Genomic DNA, 25595 nt, shown 5'->3' with positions numbered 1-25595 from the left:
CCCATTCATTTCAGGCCAAAATGACATGCAAATATCTGAGCAGGAGAACCCACAGCAGTCTCGTACACGTGTTTCTGCCTCTTTGGGCATTACCAGTGAGGTGCAGCTGCCTCTGGGCACAGAGAGCAAGGAGGACATGTCTGGTTGGTTCTGTGAACTCAAATTCAATTAGTCCAAATTTAGGCAATGAGTCTTCAATATCAATTTCAGATGCAATATGTAAGAAACTAACTGATTCTCAGATCACACATCTGTATCTATTATATGTGCATCAATGATACAGATACTGGATTATTTAACAGCAAAGCGCTCCTTTCAGAGGATATCTGCGGAAAGGTTTTCTGCAAAAGGAGATTAAAAGAGTTTGCTCTGGAAAGGTGTTAAGTTGGGAAGCTTTTGGAAAGAACTTGTTTTCAGGATGGTGTACCATGTTCATAAGATCAATTTGTAGAGACATGAGTAAATTGGGGAATTTATCATGGAGATTGGAAACCTTTGGATTAAGTGCAACAGTGACCACACAAAGTACACAGGTTTTAAAAAAGAAAAGGGAAAAAAATTACTTGTTTGCGTACAGATTGCTCAGCTGAGAATTTAACTAAGAGGTGCTTTTAAAGGAATATAGTTAGGAACAGATCTATTGTTAACATCGGCTATTTTTAGACATTTCTTAAAATGATTTTGTAAAGTTTGTCTTACTCTAACCCCTTCTTTTTTCTCTTTCCATCCTTGTTGCCTTTCTAGGCTTTTTTCTTACCTGGTCTTAAGGTGGTGAGTTTCATTTACATATAAACGTAATGTTAGGAATTCCACCTAAAATGCATGCATTTCTTGCAGTAAGTATGTTCAATGATACAAAAGCAACTTAGATCAATAGAAAGCAATGTGTCCTTTTATTGTGGGCAGAAAGATGCAGAATCTGTGTTTAAATGATAATCAACTGTCCACAAAAGAAATTAAAAATGTTTCTGCAAATGTGTGTACATATCCAAACGGTTAAAGTGGCTCCCAGGCTATGCTGCCCTTGGTGTACCAAAGAAGGTAAAAAGGCAGCACTAATCCTTCCAAGGTTGGAATCTTCTTTGAGTTCGAATCTCCCATCAGACTGGATGCACAAAAGGAGCACTAACATGGGCTGCAAGTTTTCCCTGGTCTACTGACCAAGTGCTACTTTTTCTTGGTAGCTCTCTTCCCTTCGCCTTTCTTAGGAGGACCTTTCCCTCGCAGTTTTCGAAGCCGTTTCATCTCCGCTTTAAAATCTTCGTGCTCATCCCTAAATCACAAAGAGAAAAGCCAACATATAACAAATCACAAAATTATGAAAGTTAACTGGAAACATTATTGGATGAATTATAAACCCTGTTGAATGGCCTCGTTTTTACTTCCTACTGACCCCTCAGCAAATCTCAGGAACTTAGATCTCTCAACCAAGAAAAATGCTGGCAAACCTTGCTTTGTCCAGGAGCATTGAAACACAGTATTCAAGGATCCCCTTCTCTGGGATAAGGAGCAACCATTTCAGAATTCACATGTTTGCACTGCCATTATAGAACAATCCAACTCATTCAGAAGGAAACGAACCAAACCGTTATTTTTTGGAAACATTTGTTCGCTAAAAATTGTGAAGCATGATTAACTTGGAGACCCATTTCCTTTCACTTCAGAATGATCAGAGAACAATTAATCATTATCATAGTATATTGAGAGGGGTAGGATTGCGCTTCACACCATTAAACTACAAAAAATCAACAATCTGGGTACAGTATTTTAATGAAGATATTTTGAAGAACAGCCGACACGTGTTTCGACACTTGGGTCGTCTTCAAGGCACACAAAACTACAAATCATCAGTTCAATGACGATATCCGATTGTATATGCTGAGTGGTTCCCGTCAATCAGGACATATTACAAGTAAAAGAAAACAAAATACAGGATGCCACATTGGCCGGCAAAATTATATAGCTCGACAAATCGAGTGAGAATCATATATACCAGGACAAGGATTTGGTATACTCGATGTCGGCTGTTCTTCAAAATATCTTCATTAAAATACTGTACCCAGATTGTTGATTTTTTGTAGTTTAATGGTGTGAAGCGCAATCCTACCCCTCTCAATATACTACTGTTAATCTAACGCCAGCCTATGTGGATTGGTTGGTGGGTATTGGACTGCTGCCAACACCCTTTAGATTGATATTTTCCTTCACGGATTGAGTAGTGATAAATAGCGCACAAGTACTTTATTTGTGACTCCACACTTTCGGTTACTAATCATTATCATATATTTCTACAGTGAGTGTCACAATATAGCCCAGACAACAGGTAACAGTTTAAAATAAAAAAATAAAAAGTATGCTTCTTGCACTGGCTTCCCCCGTTCTGTCTTAACTGCGACAGATTCCACAATCACTCTAACTGGCCAGAATAGGCCTTTTTTTTATGAAGCAACTTTTACAGAAAAGCCTTGTTCACAAACTCTTTAAAAAGGAATGAAAGAGGAAAAGCTAACTTGTTGAAAAGGCTCAGATTTTGCATCTCTCTGCTCCACACTTTAATTGTTCTTAATGTTTAAATTACCTGTAGAGACCAAAAAAGCGCAGCCTTTGCATAAGAGTATAGTACACATTGTGGTTTGGGTACCAGTCATAAACCTCCTTCCTCTTAGCCAGTGGCTGTTCGCTGAAGAGTTTCACCACTTTCATGGATCGGGTATCTGTCGGTCGGGCCACTTCGCCAAATATCCTCGAGCTCAGACGGGCCATTCGGATGGCATAGTTCGAAAGAGAAGACATCATATAACTCTCTATGCAGTAAATCTGGAAAAAGTAAATGTACAATATGAAATAGAACTTGAGGTCAGCAGTTTACATATAAAGCGCTGGAAACCACTAATTCCAGACAAAGGTCTGCATTTATTATCACAGTAAGCACAAGAGTTGAAATGCTGTTCAAAATGTGGGTCTAGGAAAAGGGTAGAATATGGCATTTACCAATCTCCCCTATTGCATCCTTTCCATGTGACCCCCTTCCTTGCATTCACATTTCCATTATTTTTACACCACTTCATCATCTTGATCCTCATGCAATAGGTTTAGAAAACTGCGTTTCACCATTTTCCCTTGAATCAGTAAACAAAGAGGCATCAATGACGGCCTTCAATATGAGGGGATAATACAAGTAAATAATTGTTGGGGAGTAAAGTAGTCCCACAAATATGTGAGCGACCCAGCGTAGTAAGCAACTCCAAACTAACCAAGAGGGGTTCGAGAGATATCTCCGCTGAGAACATTTATAAAAGAATGGGATTAAAATTGTGCATTTTACAGTACATTTTCTGTGAAAAATTGAGTAACATGCCATACAGTTTGCAACCAGTTATGTAGGATAACTCAAGAAAAAAAGGCAATAGATCTAAATCATTATGATGCCTTTTTCCACAATATATGCCAGAGTAAAAAATGTTCTCACTGGCTGTGGCCCTACATGTCGACGCTGTTTGCACCAATATATGCCAGTATTCCCATATAAGTACATACTCGTGGTTGCTTTTAATACTGCTTCAAGAAAACATGTACATGCTGGTTCTGCCAATATATGCGAGTATCCCCAGGTAAGAACATACTTCTTTTGGCTTGGGCAGTAAACAAATGCCATGACAAAATAAGAAAATATAGCTAGACTGGCTGCACCAAGGTACCAAGGTAGGCTAGTGCAGCCACGTAATAACACTTCTCATGCTTGTTTTATCATTGATGCACAGAAAAGAAATACCACGCCACAGTAAGAATGCTTTCAATTGCACCACCATCCCAAATCAGCACCTGGCACAAATGCAACTAAATACACATTCACCTGTTGGACTCATTAACAGACACCCATACTGGGCAATTATATATAAACAAATAGTGAAAGGGTTGGGAGAAACATCTGTAAGGCCAGGCCACAAACCGCACACTCTGAACTAACCATTGGAGAGTGATTATTGACTCTTGGTGAGAAATAAATGTTGTGTGGTGTCATTTGGAAAACTGGGAGAGTGACTATGTCTGGCTAATAGAATCCACATTTAAAGATGTACCCCTGCATAAAGCTTCAATTTAAGAGACTCCACCCTGAACCAACGTAATATAAAATAAAGGCCCTTCTGTGGCTCCATGGTCTTTTGGCTCTTCCTTGCCCAAGGCATAAAATAAGTGGTGTAGCATTGCAATTTGCAACACAATATCATTGCAATGCGTGCCATGTAATGGGAGTATGTTGCAGTAACTGCTACATGAATTTCAAGATGTTAGTGTAATAATGACGATCCAGGGACAGTTCGAGGTAAGTTACATTGTAAGTCCTTTATTCTTCTTACTCATAAATCCTTGAGTTACAGAGGAGGAACCCACTGGCTCCTAGCACCCAGGCTACCTCTTCCAAATGTCTGGGCTGGAAAACCAGCATTCTGTCATGTATACATCAACACTCTCAACTTCCAACATTCTCTCTGACCTCATGCATTCCAGACTAGCTTCCTTCCTGCCATCCATCCATCCATCCATCCATCCATCCATCCATCCATCCATCCCATTACACACCTCCCTTCCTTAACAGACACCTCATGCATCATTTGCAAACAACCAACCAACTCCAAGTCACACAATGACAGAATTACGAAATCTGTGATACAGGGATGAGGCAGCACTAAGACCACTGCAGCGACCAGATGAGGCAGCACTAAGACCACTGCAGCAACCGAGAATAAGTGGAGGCCATATGTTCTAAACCACATGCAGTGGATAGAAAGCACCTCCCAAACAATTAACCACTCGTCCCACATATACATCAAGTGAAACGCCTCATATTCAAAACCCACACACTCACCACTTTACATTCATACTTTTGAAGAGCAATGGTGCTCTGTAGATATTTGGCATGCACACATGCCTCCAGACTTCCAACAGCGCCAACGCTGCCTATCCTCGTACTAGTAAATAACACACACTCCAATCCACCTAAACTTCCGGAAACACTCACATGGCACATAAACTATTGCTACCACTTATGTAGTACAAATACACCCAGTACTGCTCACAGAGCACCCACTGAAACGGTACCACTCACGTAGCACAAATAAATCCGGTACTACTCACGTAGCACAAACCTCGCCCAAATGTATTACACCTCCGACACTAGACAGACTACAACTTTTGATCAATCCAACCACTGACATTAAAACCCTGTGGCGCACCATGTGCCACAGCTTTCTCCATCTCACCAACACTCTGCAATAGCAAACATCCTAGCAATGACACACATTAAATGTTATTTAAAAAAAAGGACATGCATTTGCTAAAAGTCCAGTCGCTGCATTTGCAAAGCCAATTCTATAAATCCTGCAAGTTATTTTCTAATATTAAACTCAGTAAAAATTAAAATGCAGTGAACTCACCCAAATTTACTTAGTACATATCGCAAAATGCCAAACGCTAAAACAACATTTTTGATTTCAGACCCATTAGCAAACACTCCATTTGCTCCTTCGGCAGTCTAATCTGCAAATCCCCCACAACACTATTTAGCAGATACCTAAAAGTCCATTGCTGCGACACAATAGTATTCCTACAAACCGTGCATCACCCAAAACTTCCCTCTGAATGTTTGGCAATATTCCGATAAGGGGATTCATTGAAGATCCAGTCTCATTTACAGCATCTTACTTAGTGTTCAAACACTTTGCTGAGAACTGCACTCTTCAATCCTCTCCGTATTCCTTTTCGCTCCAGCACTAGGGAACTGGCGCAAATATTCCCTCTCTTGGGAGTCCATTTCCTCTGTCGGCCATGTCACACACGTCAATGTGAAGGGGCCGATGGGTTCCGTCTTCCAAAGCGAAGTATACTTGTAAAGCACGCGTTCACCAGAGGCAACTCGGTGCTAAGGATACCAACAGAACAACGAACTGAAACAAAACAACTAAAACAAATACATTTAAGAGATGTCTGAACTGCAGGTGATTCTCAGTGGTACCAAGAGTGAATGGTAGCCACAACCTTGCTGCTGATACAGAAAAGAAACAGCCACCGAACCTATAGCTAAACGAAACAGAGGAACCAAAATCAGATGGCCATCTTGAGAGCGCAGTTAATGAGCAGGGCAATATGGTCAAAGTTGGCCTTCGAACATCGACACAACATTCTGACTTTGGAGAATTTCTGTGCGGAGCTTGGCACTCCTCCTCCTTGCACTCCTCAAGGTACCTGTACTGGCCAAGAGCTGCCGCTCCCAAATGTAGTCGGTACCCCAGCATGAACCAGCCGCTCTTCTGCCGAAAGAAAATGTTCGATTCAGGCCTGCTTCCAGCATTATCCATGCAAATACAACCTGCCACGCTCCTGAAGGCCGATCCCGATTCATATTTGCTAGTGCAACCCACCATACCGGTGTAGACTGACTTTTGTTAATGGTATCTGTCCTCAAACCCTTGGGTACTTCCAATTCCCCCCCACACAACCAGTCGCTCTCCTGTAGGCGACCCTGGGTCCATAATTCCCTATTCCTGCAGCATAGCCTCCTCATGCAGGTTGTGATGGGTTACTGGCCTCATTTCACAAACTCCCTGGGTGCAATCCAAACACCCAGCACCCTTTTACTTCACCCCCAGTGGTGGGACTTTATATTTAGATAAATAACAAGGGAGGTCCAGGGAGACTCTGCCAGACATTAATCCTGGTTAGGGAGACTTTCCCAGAGTCTGTAGCTCACTATCTTTCACAAAGAAGAAATATCCAAAACATATCAGTCTTTGTCCTGCCCTGGGGTAGTCCAGCACCGAAATGCGAGGCAATTCTCCTCTGAACAAGAGTACCAACAGAAACCCCAGACACGTGTTTCGGTCTCGTTGGACCTCATCAGTAGGGTGGATCTGTGCCTCTCTAAGAATAGTGAGCAAGGGGTCCACGTCTGGATTCCCCTAGTAACTCAGAGTGAGACCTAAAGTTACTTAAAATATGCAAACAAGGGAGGTCCTGGGAGTCTCTCTGCCAGACATTAGTCTTGGTTACGAGAGCCTTACCCAGAGTCTTTAGCTCACTATCTTTCACAGAGAAGAAATATCCAAAACATCAGTCTTTGTCCTGCCCTGGAAATTTCTCCATTGTGAAAGATAGTGAGCTAAAGACTCTGGATAAGGCTCTCGTAACCAGGACTAATGTCTGGCAGAGGGACTCCCAGGACCCCCCTTGTTATTTGCATACTTTATACTTAGGGGCAGTTGGGCCTCGCCTTCTGCACCCTCCCGCAGCAGCTTACTTGACCTCATTTCTTGCCAGTTCCAATTCCAGTACACCACAGCCCTTCTTGTAGACCAACTCGTCGTCAGTGTAACATTGACAATCCACGGACAATTAGAGGCAAGTTATTAATTCAATTTTGCATTTATATCAGTGCACAAAACCCAGAGGCTTCTAGGCGCTAGTTACAGTACAAGTGCATTAGAACAGACTACAGTGTGGGATTGAGCATGACATTAGTGACCAAGTGCATTTGCCAAAATAGGTAGGTTGAAGGTAACATCCATATGCAGCAACATGCTGTCAAAGTAGGTGGGTCACGGTGTAAATACACTACTTCAAATGTGCAAATGAATAATTGGTGAAACCATTTTGCGCTTGAAGTTCGAAATATGCTTATGGATGTCAAGTCATTAAAAGGGGTAAGGTGAATTGGAGCTATCCTCTAGGTCGGTAAAATGCAGGCAGGATAGATCAAGTGGAGGGAGGAGTGCAAGTTTATGATCTGTATGAGCAGATGGTAATACAATGGTGGGTGGACGAGATAATGATGATGATGTGTTATTTATATAGCGCCTTAATCGATGGTACTACATCTGCAACAGGCCTGCTTAGAACGTAGTGGATATTAAAGGATGCTGAGAAGTGAAGCCTGGCGACAGATCGGATATTACAATGAACAGCGATAAGCGAGGTGAGCAGATAATATGCAATAGCCAGCAGCCACGCTTACCTGCATAGTTTTCGCTCGTTGGTGTGTGTGGTGCATTGCATGATCAGCGGTGGTGGAGGAAAGAGGAGATCAGATCGTTAAGGGGAGGCCAGCACACCAGCCACAGCCAGATAGGCCAAACTAGGTGTGAAGGCTTTAATTGTGGGCCTTGTTACATGATGGGTCCTTTAATGCGGTTACTCTCAAGTTCTTGAGTTACATAGGGGGACCCCATTGGCTCCCACCACCCAGGCGACATCTTCCAACAGCCTGGGGTTGGTACACCAGAGCACTAGTATTCTCTCACTCATACATCTACACTAAACCTCCAACATTCTCCCTGACCACATGCATTCCAGATTATTTTTCTTCTCCCTCTCCATCACTACAGGAAGCTGTGATAAAACAGGAGCTGTGCTGAGAAAGGAAGACAGACTGGAATTGGGCAAACATAAGTGAAGTGGGACACGCAGACATGCTGGATTCTGCAACATTTGCAGAGGGAGGAAGACAGGGGCACAGGCTTGGTGATATTCATCTGTGGCATCAAACTCTACTCCGGCAGTCCACGGGCACTCGCAAGAAGAGCTAGGTAGAGGGGATGGCATACTGTTCCTCCCCGCGATAACCCCCACTCCACATTTGTCTGTGCAAGTTGTATGCAAAGGTAGGTGTGGCAAATGTAATGCTGGTCTTAACCTTATGGCCTGCTTTGCTGAGTGTGTGTGTGTGTGTGGCTTGCTAAGTGTTTGGATGTCAGGGCCGTAAAATATCGGAAAGTTAGGCACACTGATAACACTCTGGCTCAACCTGGATGTCCCCAAGGATGGATGTGGGTGCACACTTGTTTGTCTCAGGTCTCTGGATTAGTGCCCCAGTGGTATGCAAAGATGGGGCTGGGAGGGGGTGGTCGATTTCATGCCCCAATGGCCCCAATGTTTCCTGTGCTCAGTTTCGGATTCTGGTGACACTTAAGACACAACTTTAAGTTGCATCATATATTTGTCATTTTCCACCCCTACAGCAATTACTTGTATATCACAGGGAAGGGGTGATGGCTAGGTGGAGGAAAATGAAACACTGGGCTTACCCTGATGGTCAACATCCTGCTTAGAGAGAAACAATCCTATTAATGTTGATAGTGCATGTGTCACTAATTAATTTTCCATTTCGGAAGCACTACACAACCTAAATTGAGGGAAAGGCTGTCTCTTGAAGACTGTGATGGGTACTGTGAGAAACCCGAGGGCGTCCACACATCTACTTCCCTTGAATCATTTGCGCAGGTGCCCTGGGAAAGGCCATCGCTATTGGATCCTGACCCAGGGGGCGGAGAAGCGATGGAGGATCACCTGGGTGAAGAGTCCTTGGGGTCTGGAAGTGGGGTGCCCTTGGGCGAGACATGGTATTCCCCTTTTCCTAGCGACAACCAACCCAAACCTTCCCCAACCTTTATGGGCTATTTTAAGTCGGCTCCCTTCATTTCTCCACTATTGACACTTGACGGCAGCAATGAAGACTATCCTCTTTTACCACTCTAGTACTGATATGAGGAAGATGTCTGCTAAGAGCAGTGAAGGACAGGCATGCCCCTTTAATTGTGGTCAGGCAAGGCAGAATAATCATCCACACATAACATGGAATATCCTAAAAAAACGAATGCATATTTAGCATTGTGTGCATTGCTTTTTTTATCCATACGTGGCAATTAATGTCCAACTGCTCCTAGTAGTCTCAGCAACCAAAAAGACAACGTATGAAGTTCTTTGCAGACTGGAGGGCCTATATATCACCCACACATTCTGTTTTATTATTTTTTTTTGTATAGAAATTGTAAAAAAAAAATATTAAAAAAAATGGTTTTGTTCATTCTGAATTGACCATGACATACATTATTTTTCTAGTTTTGGTCTCATTTTCTTACAAGTTTTGCTTATAAGCCTCTCTTATTCAGGGCTAGCAAACAATTCAAAGACATATATAAACATGTACTCAATCAGTGCTGTCCTGAATTGCCTGTGCCTGAATAACATACACTCAATGTGCCTCATTACAAGTCCAGCAGTAACCGTGCCAGTAAAACCGGCAGGTTGCCGCCGGACTTTTGAGATTTACCGGCACCTGGCTTGCTGGTAACACCGGGGGATTACAACCCCGGCATTCTGGAAAGTCAGGCGCTGGTAAATTTTGGAACACGGAAGAACCGGCTTCGTCAATAACGGTGCCGGTGCTTCCGTTACGGCTTGCTTACCGTGGCCACTGTGTCCGGCAGGGTCTGCCCTGTCTGGCACAGTGGCTCCGGCAGGCAAATCTATAGTCTGTGGTGGATGGCTGACGTGGTGAACATGAGTATAAATGCCACCAATGCATCACGGTACAAAGAAGGTTGGTGGATTTACAAGCTTCAGACCCCGAACAAAAGGTCTTAATGAACAAATGCCAGCATATGTTTGAAATATTGGATATAGAACATTGAATATTTTGGAATGCCTATATGTGCGATATACATTGTTAAATTGGTCAAGAATCTTTGCAGAACTTATGCCTTGTCTCCCACCAAATCATTCTTAAATTATTTTACTGAAAGTCTTAACTGCATTATACTTATACCAAAAAATGCACTCCATAAAGTGGGGCTATAAGGAATTGTAGATGGGTAACTGACAACAGGTGCGTATTCAGCCAGGGTTCCAAGTGCATCTGGCAGACCATAAGAGCGAAGCTTGTGTGATCTGTGATGCCACTTGGAGCGTCAAAGTGAAATTATCCCTGTTTTTAATAGGTGCCTATCGAAAGTGTTATGATGTGTATGGCCCCACAGCATCCATTTTCTTCTCCCTTCGGCAAGGGACAGACAACTGAGCTGAGAGAACCCCCTTGTTTGTCCACCTCCTACTGTCACTCTACTCTCTTCCCCCTTTTCCCCCGGAGAGGCAGAGCAAATGACCCACTCCCCTGATGCGAGGTCGGGTGAGTAGAATATGTAAGCTATATTCTATTGGCATGAGGGTCATAGCAGGAGGATACAGCATTTATAAAGAACTGTTTTGCATTAATGGCGTCCTATGTAAGCCATACACAAGAACAAAATGCCGCCACACACACACACACCCCCCCCCTCCCCCCCAACCTGTCTGGGGATAAGGAGGTCAGAGTAATAAAGCAGAGAACAGAACAAAGCACACTTCCAAATAATGCTATACTTAAATACATGTGGTTACCTGTGTTATCTTAACTTAACACAAGGTTTTCCTAGTTCTTACCTCTAGCTAATGTAACTGGATCAAAAAGCAGACTACGAAATTGCAGACTCGGTACCCCTTCAACCTTTACAAAAATGCACTTTTTATCTTATGTTGAACTGGTAGATTTATTGACGACTGAATATCCTGATTTCTGAACCCTTGCCACTCTCTTTGCCTGACCTTATGTCTATTTATACAAGGATGGAGCTAAAAGCAGCTTGTGGGTAGCAGGCATCCCACAGTAAGCAGCAGCTAGTAAATAATGTGTTGCAAATCTTACTTGCAGATGAGATTCAAGTTTTAAATTACATACATGATCCATTCGGTTTTAAACGTCGTTCTAAATGTGCCCCAAGTGCTTTATAATACAAATTACAAAGCAGACTTGGTGTCACAAAGGAATGTTTGGTAGGCAGCAGTTATCTAGGTGAATCAAAAGTAGCGAATGACAAATGTTGGGGTCAAGCTAACCCAGCTCCTCTAGACTACAAGTAGGTGCTGAATAGCTGCCAGTAATTTAACAGGAAATGCACATATGGCACTCAAATGCAACCTAACCACAGACCCTCAAGCACAATGGGAGGGCAATCCGGAAAAAATATGTACTGGGCATACCCTGGATCTTCAAGAGCATGACGTCAGCAGGAAATATATACGACAGGATGCACCACATCAAAACAAGCCTCACAAGCAACCAGAATACAAGAGATCCTGAGCAGAAACCTAATGATGAAGAATACTGCCAAGGGCAATCTTCTGTGGAGGCAAGCGGGCAGAGGAATTGGAGCATCAGCCAGAGTGTCTATACTCTAGAAACGTTAAAGAGAAAAAGATTAGGGGCATCACGGGAAAACGTTACCTTTCACAATAAACTGAGGCAAACAAATGGGCCGGGTTTGAGAAGAAGATACGGATGTGAGATGTAAAAGAACAGAGGTTTTTATTACTTTTTCATATATCATATTGTCTAGGTGGAGGGAAAACCCCTGAAAGAAATTGTATTTCTGTTGAAGAATCACCATCCAAGAGGGTTAAAGGAAGTAAAGAAACCCAAGACCCAAAGCAGTGACATAAGAGAGAACAAAGAATAAGAGTGTACATCAGGCACAACGAGCCAGGCTCTAAAGTCACTTGTCAGTTTGTAGTGCCGGGTTGGAGAGAGAGACCAATACCAAAAACAGAGCCAGAGGTGCAGGCCCAAAGGGGGTAGGGAGCAGGCAGAGAGAGATCAACCATGAAAAGAATGCTGTGGAAAATGACCCCGATTCCCATCTGTGATTGGATGTCGTTCAGCAAAGAGAAGACATAATTGAACGTGCTCATTTCATGCACATGCGCTTTGCCTAATGTGGTAGGTCTAACTCTTGTTAGACATTTCACTGGGTATTTACTAAAGAAAATGAATAAGGCCGGTCCTTCCCTATTCTACAGGGTGTCCCTACCTAACAAAACTAGCCAAGGGGCCCATCAATCGTCAGTGAAGTGTCCATAAATAATAACCATCCACCGTCTGACTCCCACATATCTAACCCTACCACTGTTTAACAATTCAAAACACCGGAAAGGTCTCCCTTCTCCTGAGATTTGTTAGCTTATGGTTCAGCCACTTTTCAATAGATAATCTTCAGGTAATCTCTCGTGATCACTTATAAGTTTGTACAGTTCACATGTTACTGTTTTAGAGTTTTGTTTCTTATCTGGTTTTCTTTTAGTACAGGGGATCCTTCTCTCTCGAACCATAGGATTTTATCCAACAATTGTCTCCTTCTGGGCTACTTTTTAGTTTCCCAAATAGTTCATCAATTTTCATTTCCTTTTTTTCTTCGTCTGAATATCTTTTTCACAAAGTCCAACTTATTCTCAGGTTTCTCCTTTAGGTCTTGCTTTGTTATTTTACTTCTGCCTTTTTGGTATACATCATCATTCATTGGATCCCTTCCAAAATATATTTTCTCCTCTTCTCAGAACTGGATGTACAATGCTTCCTTCTAAACTGAGATGAGTACAAGTGTTCCAACAATAACTCTAATTCCCTTTTATGTTTTCTCTCTCGACTGTGACGAGTATGAGCATTCCAGTAATGATTCTCATTCACACGTTATGTTTTCCCTTTTGACTGTGACAAACATGAGCATTCTCGATCATTCTCATATCCTTCCTTGGGTCTTCCGTTAACCCAGTTACCTTTAGTGCTTGGGGTGAACGTTAAAAGGACTGTTTGGCGAAGATAGTCTTCCTTTCCTTGTGGTCTTGTGTCTCAGATCTTCTTGCCCACTTCTCTCTTTGTTAGTCGTGCATGGTGTTCCGGTATCCCCGGTATTGGCTTAGCTTCAGTCGGCCCTAGCAGAATGGTTTCGGCGTCGTTATGAAGATCTTTGGTCAATCACGGACTCTCTGCGGTCGCACCACCAATTTTGCCTCTTTTCTCAGACCCTCAAGAGAGTGGCACTCTCTCTGACCGGATATTTGTGATCACTGCGACCGCCATAATTACGACGGGCGAAAATGAAGACTATTTTGCATTTTTTTTTTAAACCCCTTTACACAACATATATATGCGGGGGATCATATACCCCGCCCCACATATATATGGTGTAGGGGGGGCGGGACTAAAAATAAAGTAAAAAAAAATAAAAGGTCAGCATTGTCGGCCGTCATAATTGTGAGGCCGACATTTTGCCCATTACCCTCTGACCCTTATACAAATCTGCCATAGAGGGCCCACTTTCAGCCAGCAGGCATTGAAGGTCAGGGTGATCCTCTGGGTCGAGTACCTCTTCCCTGAGGAGGGTCCTCTGGCTCTTCTCCCTCAGGGGAAGGGTCAAGGTTCACCACTGGGACTAGTCCCTCAGGAGCTTGGGCCACAGTGGGTGTTGCTGAAACAGCACGAGAAGGAGCTCCCTTCACAGACGTGGTCTTCTTCCTCTTTGCCTTGGGTTTCCCCCTTTGGTTTGGGTAGGTGACTATCAGTCAGACCCTGTTTGGACTGTGACCTAGTGACTGCAGCAGCAGTTAGGGGAAAGCCATCAGAGATTATCCCCAACTCTACTAAGTCATTCCCCAACAACATGTTGGCAGGCACATTGTCCTGTACCAGGGCAGGAATATTTGCTGTCTTGTCATCAATTTGAATGGGAACTAGGGCCACAGGGGAATATTTGGGGCGGGGCACTAGTTAACCTGGTGGTTTTCAGAGGAGCACCTGCATAGTCTTGTGGCTTGAGCAGGGTCCTCTCCACCACAGTCATGCTTGCCCCAGTGTCTCTCAAACCAGTAGAAGGCTAGCCATTTATAAGGACAATTCTAAAAAATCTTCCAGTGTTCTGTGGGGTGGTTGCCAGCACTTTTGAGTACTGGTCCCAGACCCCAAGAGAAACTAAAGAAACTTCTGCAGGCCACCAAAGGTGATTCCCTGTAGAGGAGCAGAGACAGTGGCCGCCACCTCAGGCATAGAGCAAGGGTAGGCCAGGCTGACAGCCTGGACACCAAGTGCCTTACCTTTACACTTTAGGTCAACCTTCCTGTGGTCCTGAGCCCCACAGTCCCAACAAGTGCCAGGAATGCAAGCAACTGTATTGGATCCACTGGGCACCTGCTTTGCAGCAGGAGAACCACTACTTTTACTCCCACCCCCATGGGACTTATCCCCCCTAGGTCTTTGGATCTTAGAGGGAGAGTGTTTAGGCTTATTCAAATGAGGCTGTTTCTTGGAATCCTCAGGTTTTCTGAGAGGTCCCCTTTCCCTTGTCCTTCCTCCTAGGTTCCTTAGGGGACACTGTATGGGAGACCCACTTGTCAGCCAGCTTGGCCAACTTCAAGGGGTTCAAGGTATTCTGGTCAGCAATGTACTGATGCAGCTCTGGTAAACAAGCCTCAGAAAAGTGCGATTAGACATTTCAACAAAGGACTTAGTGTATCCATCAGTCCACCCCATCATATTCATATGTGCAGCATTCACCAGGTCAACCCATGACATATTCTCCTCCTTATATTCCCTGAACCTCTTCAGGTACTGGGTAGTTGTCTTGGCAATCAAGGCAGCTTTCATACACTCATACTGCCCCCTCTCACCCACACTCAACTTCAGAATGCAGTCATAACCAGACTGAGGTACTCTGCCTAACAAACACATAGCCCAATCCGGTTGGTCAACATTGATTCTGGTAAGCCAACTCAAATGCATCCAACCACTCCATCTGGAGTCTTTGACATTAGTGTCTTTGTTCTTGAGCTCAAGGTCTCCTTTTTGGAGTCTCACTTGTTGTGCCAACTCCTCTTTCTTTAACTCTGCTTCAGTTTACAACTTTTTATATTCGAAGGCGAACTTAATCCTCAATAATTCAAGCTCCAGGGCTTTCCCCTGAGAAACCCTGCTGGGTTTTGGGTTGGAAGTGGCAATCCCATTGATGAAATCCGTGACTTCACCAGGGGCAGGGTCCCCATCAGAGCCTACCCCATTCTCATCAGGAGTATCACAACCTGCTTGGTAATCCACAAAGGCAGCTATAAACTCTGCCCTATACTTATTCTCAAAATCTACCTCTCCTAACAAGCACTCTGTAGAGCTTCCAAGCTCATTCTTGTCAATTTAGGTTCTAGGTCAAATATTCAAAAACAAAAAGGATCGAATGCCTTTTTTCCCCGCCGACGCCAAAAAGATCGAAAAAAAAGGGTTGAATTTTTTTTATTTTTTATGGGGGGTTCCCCCCAACCTCCTGTTTTCTCTTTTTACATACAAAACAAAAAAATAATATATAAATAAATAAGCATTCGACCCTTTTTTTTCCCTGATCCTTTTGGATTAGAAAAAAAGGTCTTTCGATCCTTTTATTTCGATACTTTGACTGGACACCGTCAATTTACTATTAGCAATAGATTCCATTGTTTTTAGTGATGTTACACCAGTATACACCACCAAGACCGTACATTACTAAAAGTGAGGATATTTTGTAGTAGCTAGGTTAAACACATTCTTAAAACCATTGATCCCCAGTGCTCAGCCACCAGTGTAAAGACTGGAGTGGGGGTTCTGTACTTCTGCCCCCTATATGGTAGGGTAAAGTCAGAGAACACCCCATTCAAGGCTCTCATTAGTAGCAATGGATGAGCAGTTCAAGGCTCAGACTCTCAGGAGGTGATGCTGGCAGGTTCTTAAGTACAGTGTTTCCCCAAGCACCCACAAAGGAATGTCCACACATTGTTAAGTGCTATCCTTGGTGTTTCAATAACTCAGGTTTCAATAAATATATTTGGTACTGGATGGGGTGACAAACCCTTGTTTGGTGTAGGCGCTGGCAGTTGTTGGTAATCCAATTTCTGTGAGGCTCTTGATACTTGTTAAAAATTATTGACACCTCAGTTATTGTACATGGTAGTTTGTCACCCCACCCCAGTACCAAACCTCTCGGGAACCCTGGAGTTTTGGTTCCCAGATAAACCATGTGCCAGGCAGCAGGCAAGACCATAGACTGAACCGGTGCGCAGGGGACCCGCTGTCCCGACACAAAACTCCAACCCCTTGAAACTTCAATAAATATATACATATAAATAATATCACTTTGTACTTTGAAATCAATATTCAATCAAAGTAAATATATACACTCTGTGGTACCACACTAGACTCAGAGTCAGTGATAAATGCCCCAACTGCAGACAGTTTTAAATAGACATGTGAATCCTTAAGTAACGCTTTATTAAGACCAGGTAAACAATTCTGTTTGAGGATCCCACCACCTGGGCAACCTGAAAGAGAAAAGTTAGGGAGTAACTCTTCGGTCTTTTACAGCCCAGTCCAAATTTGTTCAACAATGTTCTGTTTCTTTCCACGGGTCCAAACAACCCCTCAGTACCTGAGAGGCCACAGAACAGGATCCAAAACGAATCTGGGACCCCCTGGTTGACTTCCGAGTCTGAAAGATACTCTTCCTCGTCACAGTAGCTGTGGTGCCTTGGCAGGCAAAAATCACAGGAATTCTCGGTTTCCCTCGACGATTCACCTGAAGGATAGATCCCCTCCCCCCCACTTGGAAGAAGGAGTCACTGGAATGTTGAGGATCCGAAAAGAAAAAGAAATTCAATCAAAGTTTTTCTGAAGTACTGCAGTTTCAGTCTTCGCAGTGCTCTCCAACTGTCAACAATTTCTCTGACTGTAGAAGTCCTGGGAAGATGAAACTGTGTGGGAATCTGAAAGGCTTGGCACCCGAGAGTATGACCCCCTGGGGACCTTCAATGATATCTGGCGGCGACGGGTGCAGGGGTCACGCTTGGTGTCGGATTTTGCGGTTTTCCGTCTTTCGTGTGTCAAATTATGATTATCGGCGTGATTGCCGGTGTATTACACACACGGTTCACTTAATGCTCCAAATATACAAAATGGGAGTATATTTATAGCCACCATGCACTCTCATTCAAGCACTTTCTGGCTGCAAGCTACGTGGAAAACGTTATCATGCGGCATTTCGCACACCCGCCGGCTTTCAATAGTGTGGCTAGAACACAGAATACCTGGATACAACAGTTCATAGTAGCCGGTACAGAAAGGTAAACACCCATCTCTCTGCATGGCTAAGATATAGTTGCTTGTATTAAGAGAAAAAAAAAAAAAAAAAAAAAAAACTCAATGCACTTTCGTCCTTTACAGCCGGACAAACATCCAACTCACAGCATTCGCCATTTGATAAATGAGAGGCAGCAGCGTTTTTGGGTAAAAATACCGCACACCTGCGATGGAGGCGAAACAAGAAGCCATATGTAACCAAAGGTAATTGAGGTCTTGTAGCTTTGGCTAATAACTAGCACCGTATGCTAAGAAGAAACAGTAACATCAGCCTTTCGTTATGTCGTAGATCTAAAATAACACAGAAAACCTGATGGCTTGATTAAACGATGCTTACATAAATTCAGCTTAACACACAGCAAAGAAATTGAAGGTCGGTAAGACAGGGCAGAGTTCAGGTTAGAATAACATTTATAACAAGGGTCAGTTTTTAAATATTGTTTTATGTTGATTTTCCACTTAGTGTCTGGGGTGCATGACAACATGCGTTGGAAGAAGCCAGAAGCATCCCCAGATCTTCGTAGTATGTTGTGTCCTGAAGACGGACTCAAAGGAGCACAGTCCAGAGATGTGCCTTCCTTTGATCCAGAAACACAAAACTCAGTTGACACTCAACCGAGTGAGCAATTTCATAATTATTATTATTAATAGTCCTCTCACGTGTGCTATTAACACCACATTAAACAAAATTGTTTTGAGTAGTATAAGACAGGCGACATAATTTGTTTACAAAGTGGTTTGTATCGTTGCATTTTGGACACCATATTGAATCTGTGTATACTTTCACTTTTTGTTTTGAAATAAAATGTGTCAAAATTTCCTCTGACCTTGTGGTTCTGCTTAGCAATGCCAAGTAGTCCTATATTGTACTGACTCTCAGTGCCCTCATCCATAGTGTGTAAAAGCGGGGTAGCTTCCTGTGAAATCTGTTTGTTTTCTTAAATTCCTGTCCTCATACACAGGCACCCCCCCCACACCTGCATCAACAAAAAAAAAAAAAAAAGAAAAAGGTCTCTCCTGCTCCAATAGTATTGTTACCAGCTGGCTTAGAAGGTCCAGTGTTGGTAAATTAAAAAAGATGCTGTAGCACTCATTGGTTTTAGACACTTACTGTTGGCAGTCTGTTGCAGGAGTGTCTTGGGCCCCAGACTCTAGTTAAACACGTTAAGTGGCTGACAAGTGCGTTTTCGATGTAACCTAGAGTCATGAGGTGAGTGTCTCTACTGTGCCTATTTAGTCAAGGGAATAGAGCATGGTGTGGTTCGCTCGGTATACAGTCTTTATATTGAAAATGATATACCGAATCACTTATATATCTAAACATATACAGTGAAAGCCCTTATATCTAATATATTTATGGTGGGGGGGGGAAAGGGTTACTTTCTTTGGGAAACTGTCGGGATGGGTTTTTAGGGGGTCGGAAATGGGTTTAGGGGGTCCCCACCTCTACCCCCCCCACCCCCAAAAAAAACAATATTCAGGTTTTCAAGGTATATGTTTCGATATACAAGTGATTCGGTATATAATACCTCGGTATAAAGACATGTAACCAGTTTGCTCTGGTCCTAGACTAAGGATTGGAATGTGCAGGTCCCATCAGTACTTCACTGTCTGACTGTAGTGAGCAGGAGACGAGCCTTCGGCTACCTTGAACAAAAACATCTTCCAGCTACTTCAAGGGGAGTTCCAGCATTTGACAAAAGTAGAATGCAAAAGTTATGATATGTTGATTTATACCATGCATGGCTGCCATTTTCAAGGTCTTCAGGCGCTTTAGTGGCTCTTCAAGGTAAGAGTTGGTTTGAGAAGCGATGTGCGGTTTGGTGGTTTTTAGCTGCGAGATTCTCTAGCCATCTGGGTTGTGTGTGTTAAGTTTGTGGTGAGCAAGAGTGAAAGACAAAGGAGATGGTTTGTAGTTTTTGCCCCTACTGTTATCTTGTGCGCTGGGTGCCGAATCAAGCACACTGCACCATTCAGACATTTGCCAGCCATCCAATCGAGAGTGGCTGCAGCATTCAAACCCTCCTGGGCAAACAAACGGGTTGTCAGGGATTCACTTTCAGAATCCACATCCATTCATGCATCCGGCCTGATCTGGTCATAGCTACCCTGAGCTCCAAACATGGAGTCTCAGGAAGGCCTTTCCCATCCATATAAGACACATATCTTTGTCTATGCTTCACAGGTAAAACAGCCTCATTGTGTAGTCTTACTGCACTTCTAATGCCAGGTCGCCATTTTAAAGGGGATCTGCAAGGAACAAGCCTTGGTTCCCGGATCACAAAATGGCTTCAACAGTGTGCTTCCCTTTGAAAACACAAAGGAGCTGCTACTAGACAATGAGTTACCACCAGAAGCGAGTGGGAGCACTTGCTGAGGAAAACAGGCTATCGGGGACATTTGAGCAACCCTGACCTGGGAGTCAGGGGACTCTCGGGATACATTCACCAAGTTGCATCACCAGTGAGTTTCTGTGTGGAGACATGAGAGGAAGGGGTTGGTGGGCAAGGAGGGGTTGGGGTAGCAAAAATGTCAGGTGACTCACTAGGAGTCACAGTTTAGGACTTTAATCTCAAAAACGGGAGAGAAGGAAAAAGAAGGTATTGAGAAGTGATGAAGGGAGACGACCTGGCGAGCAAGATAACAGTCTATTCTTTAGTTGTTGAATAGAAGGGAACATCATGCTCCACTATTCCGCTGCCAGCACACTAAGAGTGAAGAGTTTAGCTTTAACAGCTCTTCTTCCATTTTCTTCTCTTCGGCCCTCTCGTATTTATTTTCAGTATACAGTTAGCTAGAGTTCATTTTTCACTACAAGATTGTAGTATCATTGTTCCCAGAGCTCAAGACCCTTCATGTTTGTTTTGGAGTTTTACAGCACTCCAATCTCTGTGAACCATAAATGAAAAAGCCAGTCAGACATTAGAAGAACACACAATACCAATGCTTTTCTTGTGTAGGGTACTTTTCCCTGGAGCTCTTTTATGACTTTTGCCAGAGGATCTGGGAAGAACTGTGACATTGGCAGGCTTGTATTTCCTCAAGGCTTTTTTGCAGGCATGGGAATTTACATGGTACAGAAAGTGCATAATCCTCTTGCGGATCCATTTATGTTCTTCTGAAAATTAATGGGTTCAGCCTATTGTTTCTTACCTTAAATGCATACTGGAAACTGTATCATTTGTCGCCTTATACAAAGATAATTATAAATTGGTCAATCCATGACTCATGTTCTTAGGTGTCTTAAAAAGGCATCGATAATCTATGATTTGCTGTGATCACTAAGGCAAACACTTAAACCTAGTGGGACCACCAAAAAGAAGAACATTCGATAAAGTGATGACAAGTTATCTCTCAATGTTGTCTGCAAGTGTGGGAAACAGACATTATGAGTTGTTCAGGCAAACTGAACCTCAGGGGGCTTGGGGAGGAGGCGTAGATGTGACACTTCACCACACATGGTGTCCTGGAGCTAAAAAGCAGGAGCAGGGACTCTGTTGACTAGACAAGCTGTTATAAATAGAGCGGAACTCTGTTTTTTAAATAGTTTTTTGTTCACTACTGTGATGCATCACAGAAAATCACCCCCTGCGAGTCTAGGAAGGCAAGCTCGATCCGCAATGCCCCCTCTAGGGGCAGAGGCAAGTGGGACCTCCCTGGGAGAGACTTCCTAATTTGGGGACAAGGACTCCCATTCTCAAAAGGAACTCCCTAGAGGTCCAGCAAGAGCACCATCTTTTAACCCTCCTGATAATTTATATGAAGAGAAGGTCAATATGTGTTATTGCCAGCATGAAATTGAAAACTTGCTTACAAGTTCCAATCATACTGAGACGAGGAAGAGGGCATCTGGAGGATAAGAGTTCACAATAGAAAGAGAAGAAGGAACAGCTATTTGGGCAGGGGAAGCCCCACAGCTATGTCAACCCAGCAAGGGGAGGAGCCTTTAGGAAATAAACAGAGCCTGCGAGTTTCAAAAGGGAGACATAAACTGACTTCATAGAGCAGCAGAAGCAAGAGGCAGCAGAGTGCTGACCGGTGTGCTACCATCCATAGCAAGAAGGTCAGACAAGCTGGGGCCAGACGCATGTCATGCTGGGGGAAAGGAGAAGAAAGCAGCCCAGGCACAAGGTGAGGTGCCTAGGTCCTTTATTATTTATTGTGAGGGCGAGCTCCTTTAATGGACCTGGTGCAGTCAGGTCTACATGAGCCAACTGCATCAGGAAGGGCCTGAGGTGCCCTTAGCTGGTCATCTTGGCGCGAAGAAGACCAAGCAAGGGTTCTCAGCCGACTTTTATTGGCCCAGGATGGGAGCAGAAGTGGAAGCACACTAAGACCTGCCCAACTTGTCAGTTGTCTGGCAAGACTGGAGGCAGTGTCATTGCCCCATTGCAACCTTTGCCAGTGGCTGGCACACCATTTGAGAGGGTGGGCATCAACATTGTTGGTCCCCTAGACCCTCCAACAACAGGTGGACACAGGCTCATCCTGGTGCTGGTTGGTCATGCCACCAGGTAGCCCGAGGCTATACCCTTTCGGACCATAACAGCCAAGGTAGTTGCCAGGGCTCTCCTGGGCATTTTCACCAGAGTTGGTTTACCTAAAGAGGTGGTCTCTGACAGAGGAACCAACGGTCTAGCTATATGTAGACAAGGTGGAAGGAGTGTGGTGTGACTAAAGTCTCCACCTCCTACCACCCTCAAACAATAGTCTGGTTGAGAGATTTAATAAAACTCTCAAAGGCATGTTGGGTGCTTTGGAAGAGCCCCTAAGAAGGAAATGGGACCTTCTGTTACCATGCTTGCTGTTTGTCTACAGGGAGGTGCCTCAATAGAGTGTTGGTTTGAGCCCCTTTGTGCTCCTCTTTGGACATCCAGCGAGGGGTTCCCTTGTCTCGATTCGAGAAGGCTTGAAGCCACACCTCCAGGTCCTGACAAGCAAGTGGGGGACTATGTGTTAGGTCTCAGAAGGAGGATGGCACAGATGATGGGACAGGCATCAGCTAATCTTAGGGCCAGCCAGGAAAAGCAGTGGCATGACCTTAAGGCATCACAAGTGGACTGGACTCCTGGTCAAAGAGTCCTTGTGATGAGCCCACCAAGCCTAGAGCTTAGGCAGATAAGTGGACTTGACCCTTCAGGATAATCACCAAAACGGACGACGTCAACTATCTGGTTGACATGGGTACTTCCGAGGTAGCTTCCCGCCCACCCCCTTTCCATGTTAACAGGCTCAAACCCTTCCTCGTAAGAGAGGCAGTCTTATGTCTCCTATTAGCCTCAGCAAGAAGAGGACGAGAGTGAGCCCCTTCCTTATTTGCTGAATGTCAACCATCAGGATGTCTCAGTGGAGGGAGTGAATCTCTCTCCAGATCAGACTCCAGAGCAACAGAGGGCCTGCAGGGCTTTGCTCCAGCAGTATGCCCATCTGTTTACACTGACACAAGGCCTCACTCCACGGTGTAGGCATGATATGGACACTGTTAACAGCGTACCTGTCAAAAGCAGATGCTGTAGGAGGTCAGACACTGTTAAGAACCACATCCAGTTGGCAGTCACGAAGACGTTGGATCAGGGTGTTCTTGAGCCCTCAACTAGTCCATGGTCCAGCCCAGTGGTCCTTGTCCCCCAAGGCAGGTTCCCAGGCAGGTATCAAGGATTGGCAGTTCTGTGTGGACTACAGCGGACTCGATGCAGTCACCAAGACTGATGCACACCCATTGCCCCGAGCTGGTGAGTTTGTGGACAAGATGGTTTGTCAGCACCTTTGACCTGACATCATGCTATTGGCAAATAGCCCTGACTGGCCAGGCCAAGAAGAAAACAGCTTCCTCTACACCTGATGGGGCTCTACCAGTTTAGATGTATGCTCTTTAGGTGGGGGAATGCTCCTAGCACCTTCCAAAGGTTGGTCAATCATGCCCTCAGTGGACTGGAGGCCTTTTGTGTGGCCTATCTGCACGACAATGCGGTCTACAGTTCCACCTGGGAAGAGCATTTGACACACTTGGATAAGGTGTTGCAGGCCTTGACAAGGGCCAACCTCACTATCAAGGCAACCAAGTGCCAGATAGCCCAGTGGAAGGTTACTTACCTTGGTCATGAAGTAAGAGAGGCTCAAATCCAACCTCTGCCCAGCAAGATACAAGCTGTATTAGACTGGGAGGCTCCCACTACTCAAACCCAGGTGAGAGCTTTTTTTGGGCCTCCCTGGGTACTATAGAAACTTCATGGCACCAAAGCTGCCCCTCTAACATCCCCTAAGCCGCCTAAGAAGGTTCATTGGAGTGAAGACTGTCAAAGAGCCTATGATGGCTTGAAGGAAAGTCTGTGTAGGGCACCTGTGTTGTGTGCTCCAGACTACATCAAACCCTTTATTGTACAGACTGATGCCAGTGACAGGAATTTGAGCTGCCCTATCCCAGATGGATGACAAAGGGAGGGAACACACTATAATCTTCAGCAGTAGGCAACTGAAGGGTAGAGAACTTAGGTGGGCCACTGTTGAAAAGGAAGGAGTGCTTTAGCATCATTTGGGCACTTAGGTGCTTTAGACGTTACCTTACTGGGTCTGCCTTCAAGGTCCAAACGGACCATAAGCCCTTAAAGTGGCTTACGCAGATGAAGGGTAAAAACCACAAACTGTTCAGGTAGTCCATTGGTCTGCAAGGACTAGACTTTACAATTTAGCATAGGCCAGGTAAGAGACAGGACAATCCAGATGGCCTTTCCAGAAGGTAGGTTGACTGTCTGGATGATAGTGACCATCTTGTGGGAGATCAGTCACCCTAACCTCAGTCTGGTGGAGAGGGAGGTGAATGTGATGCTGGAAGTGCCTTTTTGGAGGGACAGGGCCTCCAGTCCTGTCCTACCACTTCTCCGATCTGTTTTTGTGCATTTTCTGTTTGTTTTCTGCCACCGAGGTCCAGCCTGGGCCTAGGCAGTGCAGCTCTTCATTTTCCTCCTTTTTGGTGAGCTACACCCATGGGATACCCATATGGCACCCATGGGTGGGGGTACAACTTTGTACAGCTAGTGTGTGTTTTTGGGCACCTTGTGCTGCCCACAGAGCAGGGTATGGGCTGGTGGCAGCAGTATGCCGACTGGCAGTGGCTCAGAGTATCCTCCATTTTGAGATACCCAGGCCCTACCATAGGAATTGATGGATTCCTGAACAAAGGCAGGATGGCCACTGTAGCCTCTTGGTTTCCATTGTCTTTGCACCTTGTTTTCCCCAAGGTCCCAAGGAGCCCGACTCTGTCCCTTCCCGAGTGACTGTTGGGTGGAATAACCATATATGGTCTTGTGGGGGAAGTCCATTCCAGACTGGCTGGAGCCTTCCCAGTGACTGTTGTGGGTACACACTTGTGGTGGGAGCGACCTATGGGAATGGAGTTGGGAGCCAACTTACATTTTGTGTTGTGGATGTCTAGTTTTGGTTGACTGAGACAAAGCCTGAGCCTGCCCTGACTGAAATTGGTATGAATGTAGGGTATGCAGTGATACAATCCCGGCAAAAATGTCGCCTTTACAAAAGAATTGCGGCAAAAATGCTGTTGTTTGCCGCGTTAAAGGTGTACCCCATTTAAGGGGAGCGGAGGTTGCTGGGGTGTTCCCCGCTCCCTTTAAATGGTATAATGGGTCCAGGGGCTGCAGGGGTGTTCCCCGCATCCTTTACATGGATTGCAGCAGCAAAACCACAGCCTTTTTGCCACAATACTTTGTATGAAGAGCCCTTTTTGCTGCAATTTTAACACATGGAACCGAATGAAGTGCAGTGCACTGAAAGGCTGGGTGCTTACTCCAAT

At 44.5% G+C, this 25595-nt stretch overlaps 1 protein-coding gene across 2 annotated transcripts in view; it reads right to left on the bottom strand.

The window, feature by feature from the left end:
• Positions 1-865: 865 nt before the first annotated feature.
• MRPS33 (mitochondrial ribosomal protein S33) overlaps positions 866-25595 on the bottom strand; it is a 70400-nt gene continuing 45670 nt past the window's right edge. For both annotated transcript variants that reach the window (XM_069628800.1, XM_069628801.1), the window contains exons 2-3: positions 2579-2817; positions 866-1273 (exon numbers count right to left, since the gene is read on the bottom strand). In XM_069628800.1, the coding sequence (XP_069484901.1) occupies positions 1168-1273; positions 2579-2796 (324 nt within the window). In that variant the 5' untranslated portion in view covers positions 2797-2817 and the 3' untranslated portion in view covers positions 866-1167. The remainder of the gene's footprint in view (positions 1274-2578; positions 2818-25595) is intronic.

This window comes from Ambystoma mexicanum, chromosome 12, assembly GCF_040938575.1.
Source record: "Ambystoma mexicanum isolate Mex_15411 chromosome 12, UKY_AmexF1_1, whole genome shotgun sequence".
Classification (NCBI taxonomy): Eukaryota; Metazoa; Chordata; class Amphibia; order Caudata; family Ambystomatidae; genus Ambystoma; species Ambystoma mexicanum.
The sequence above is the reverse complement of the archived record's forward strand: the minus strand, read 5'-3'. Positions and strand labels throughout refer to the sequence as shown.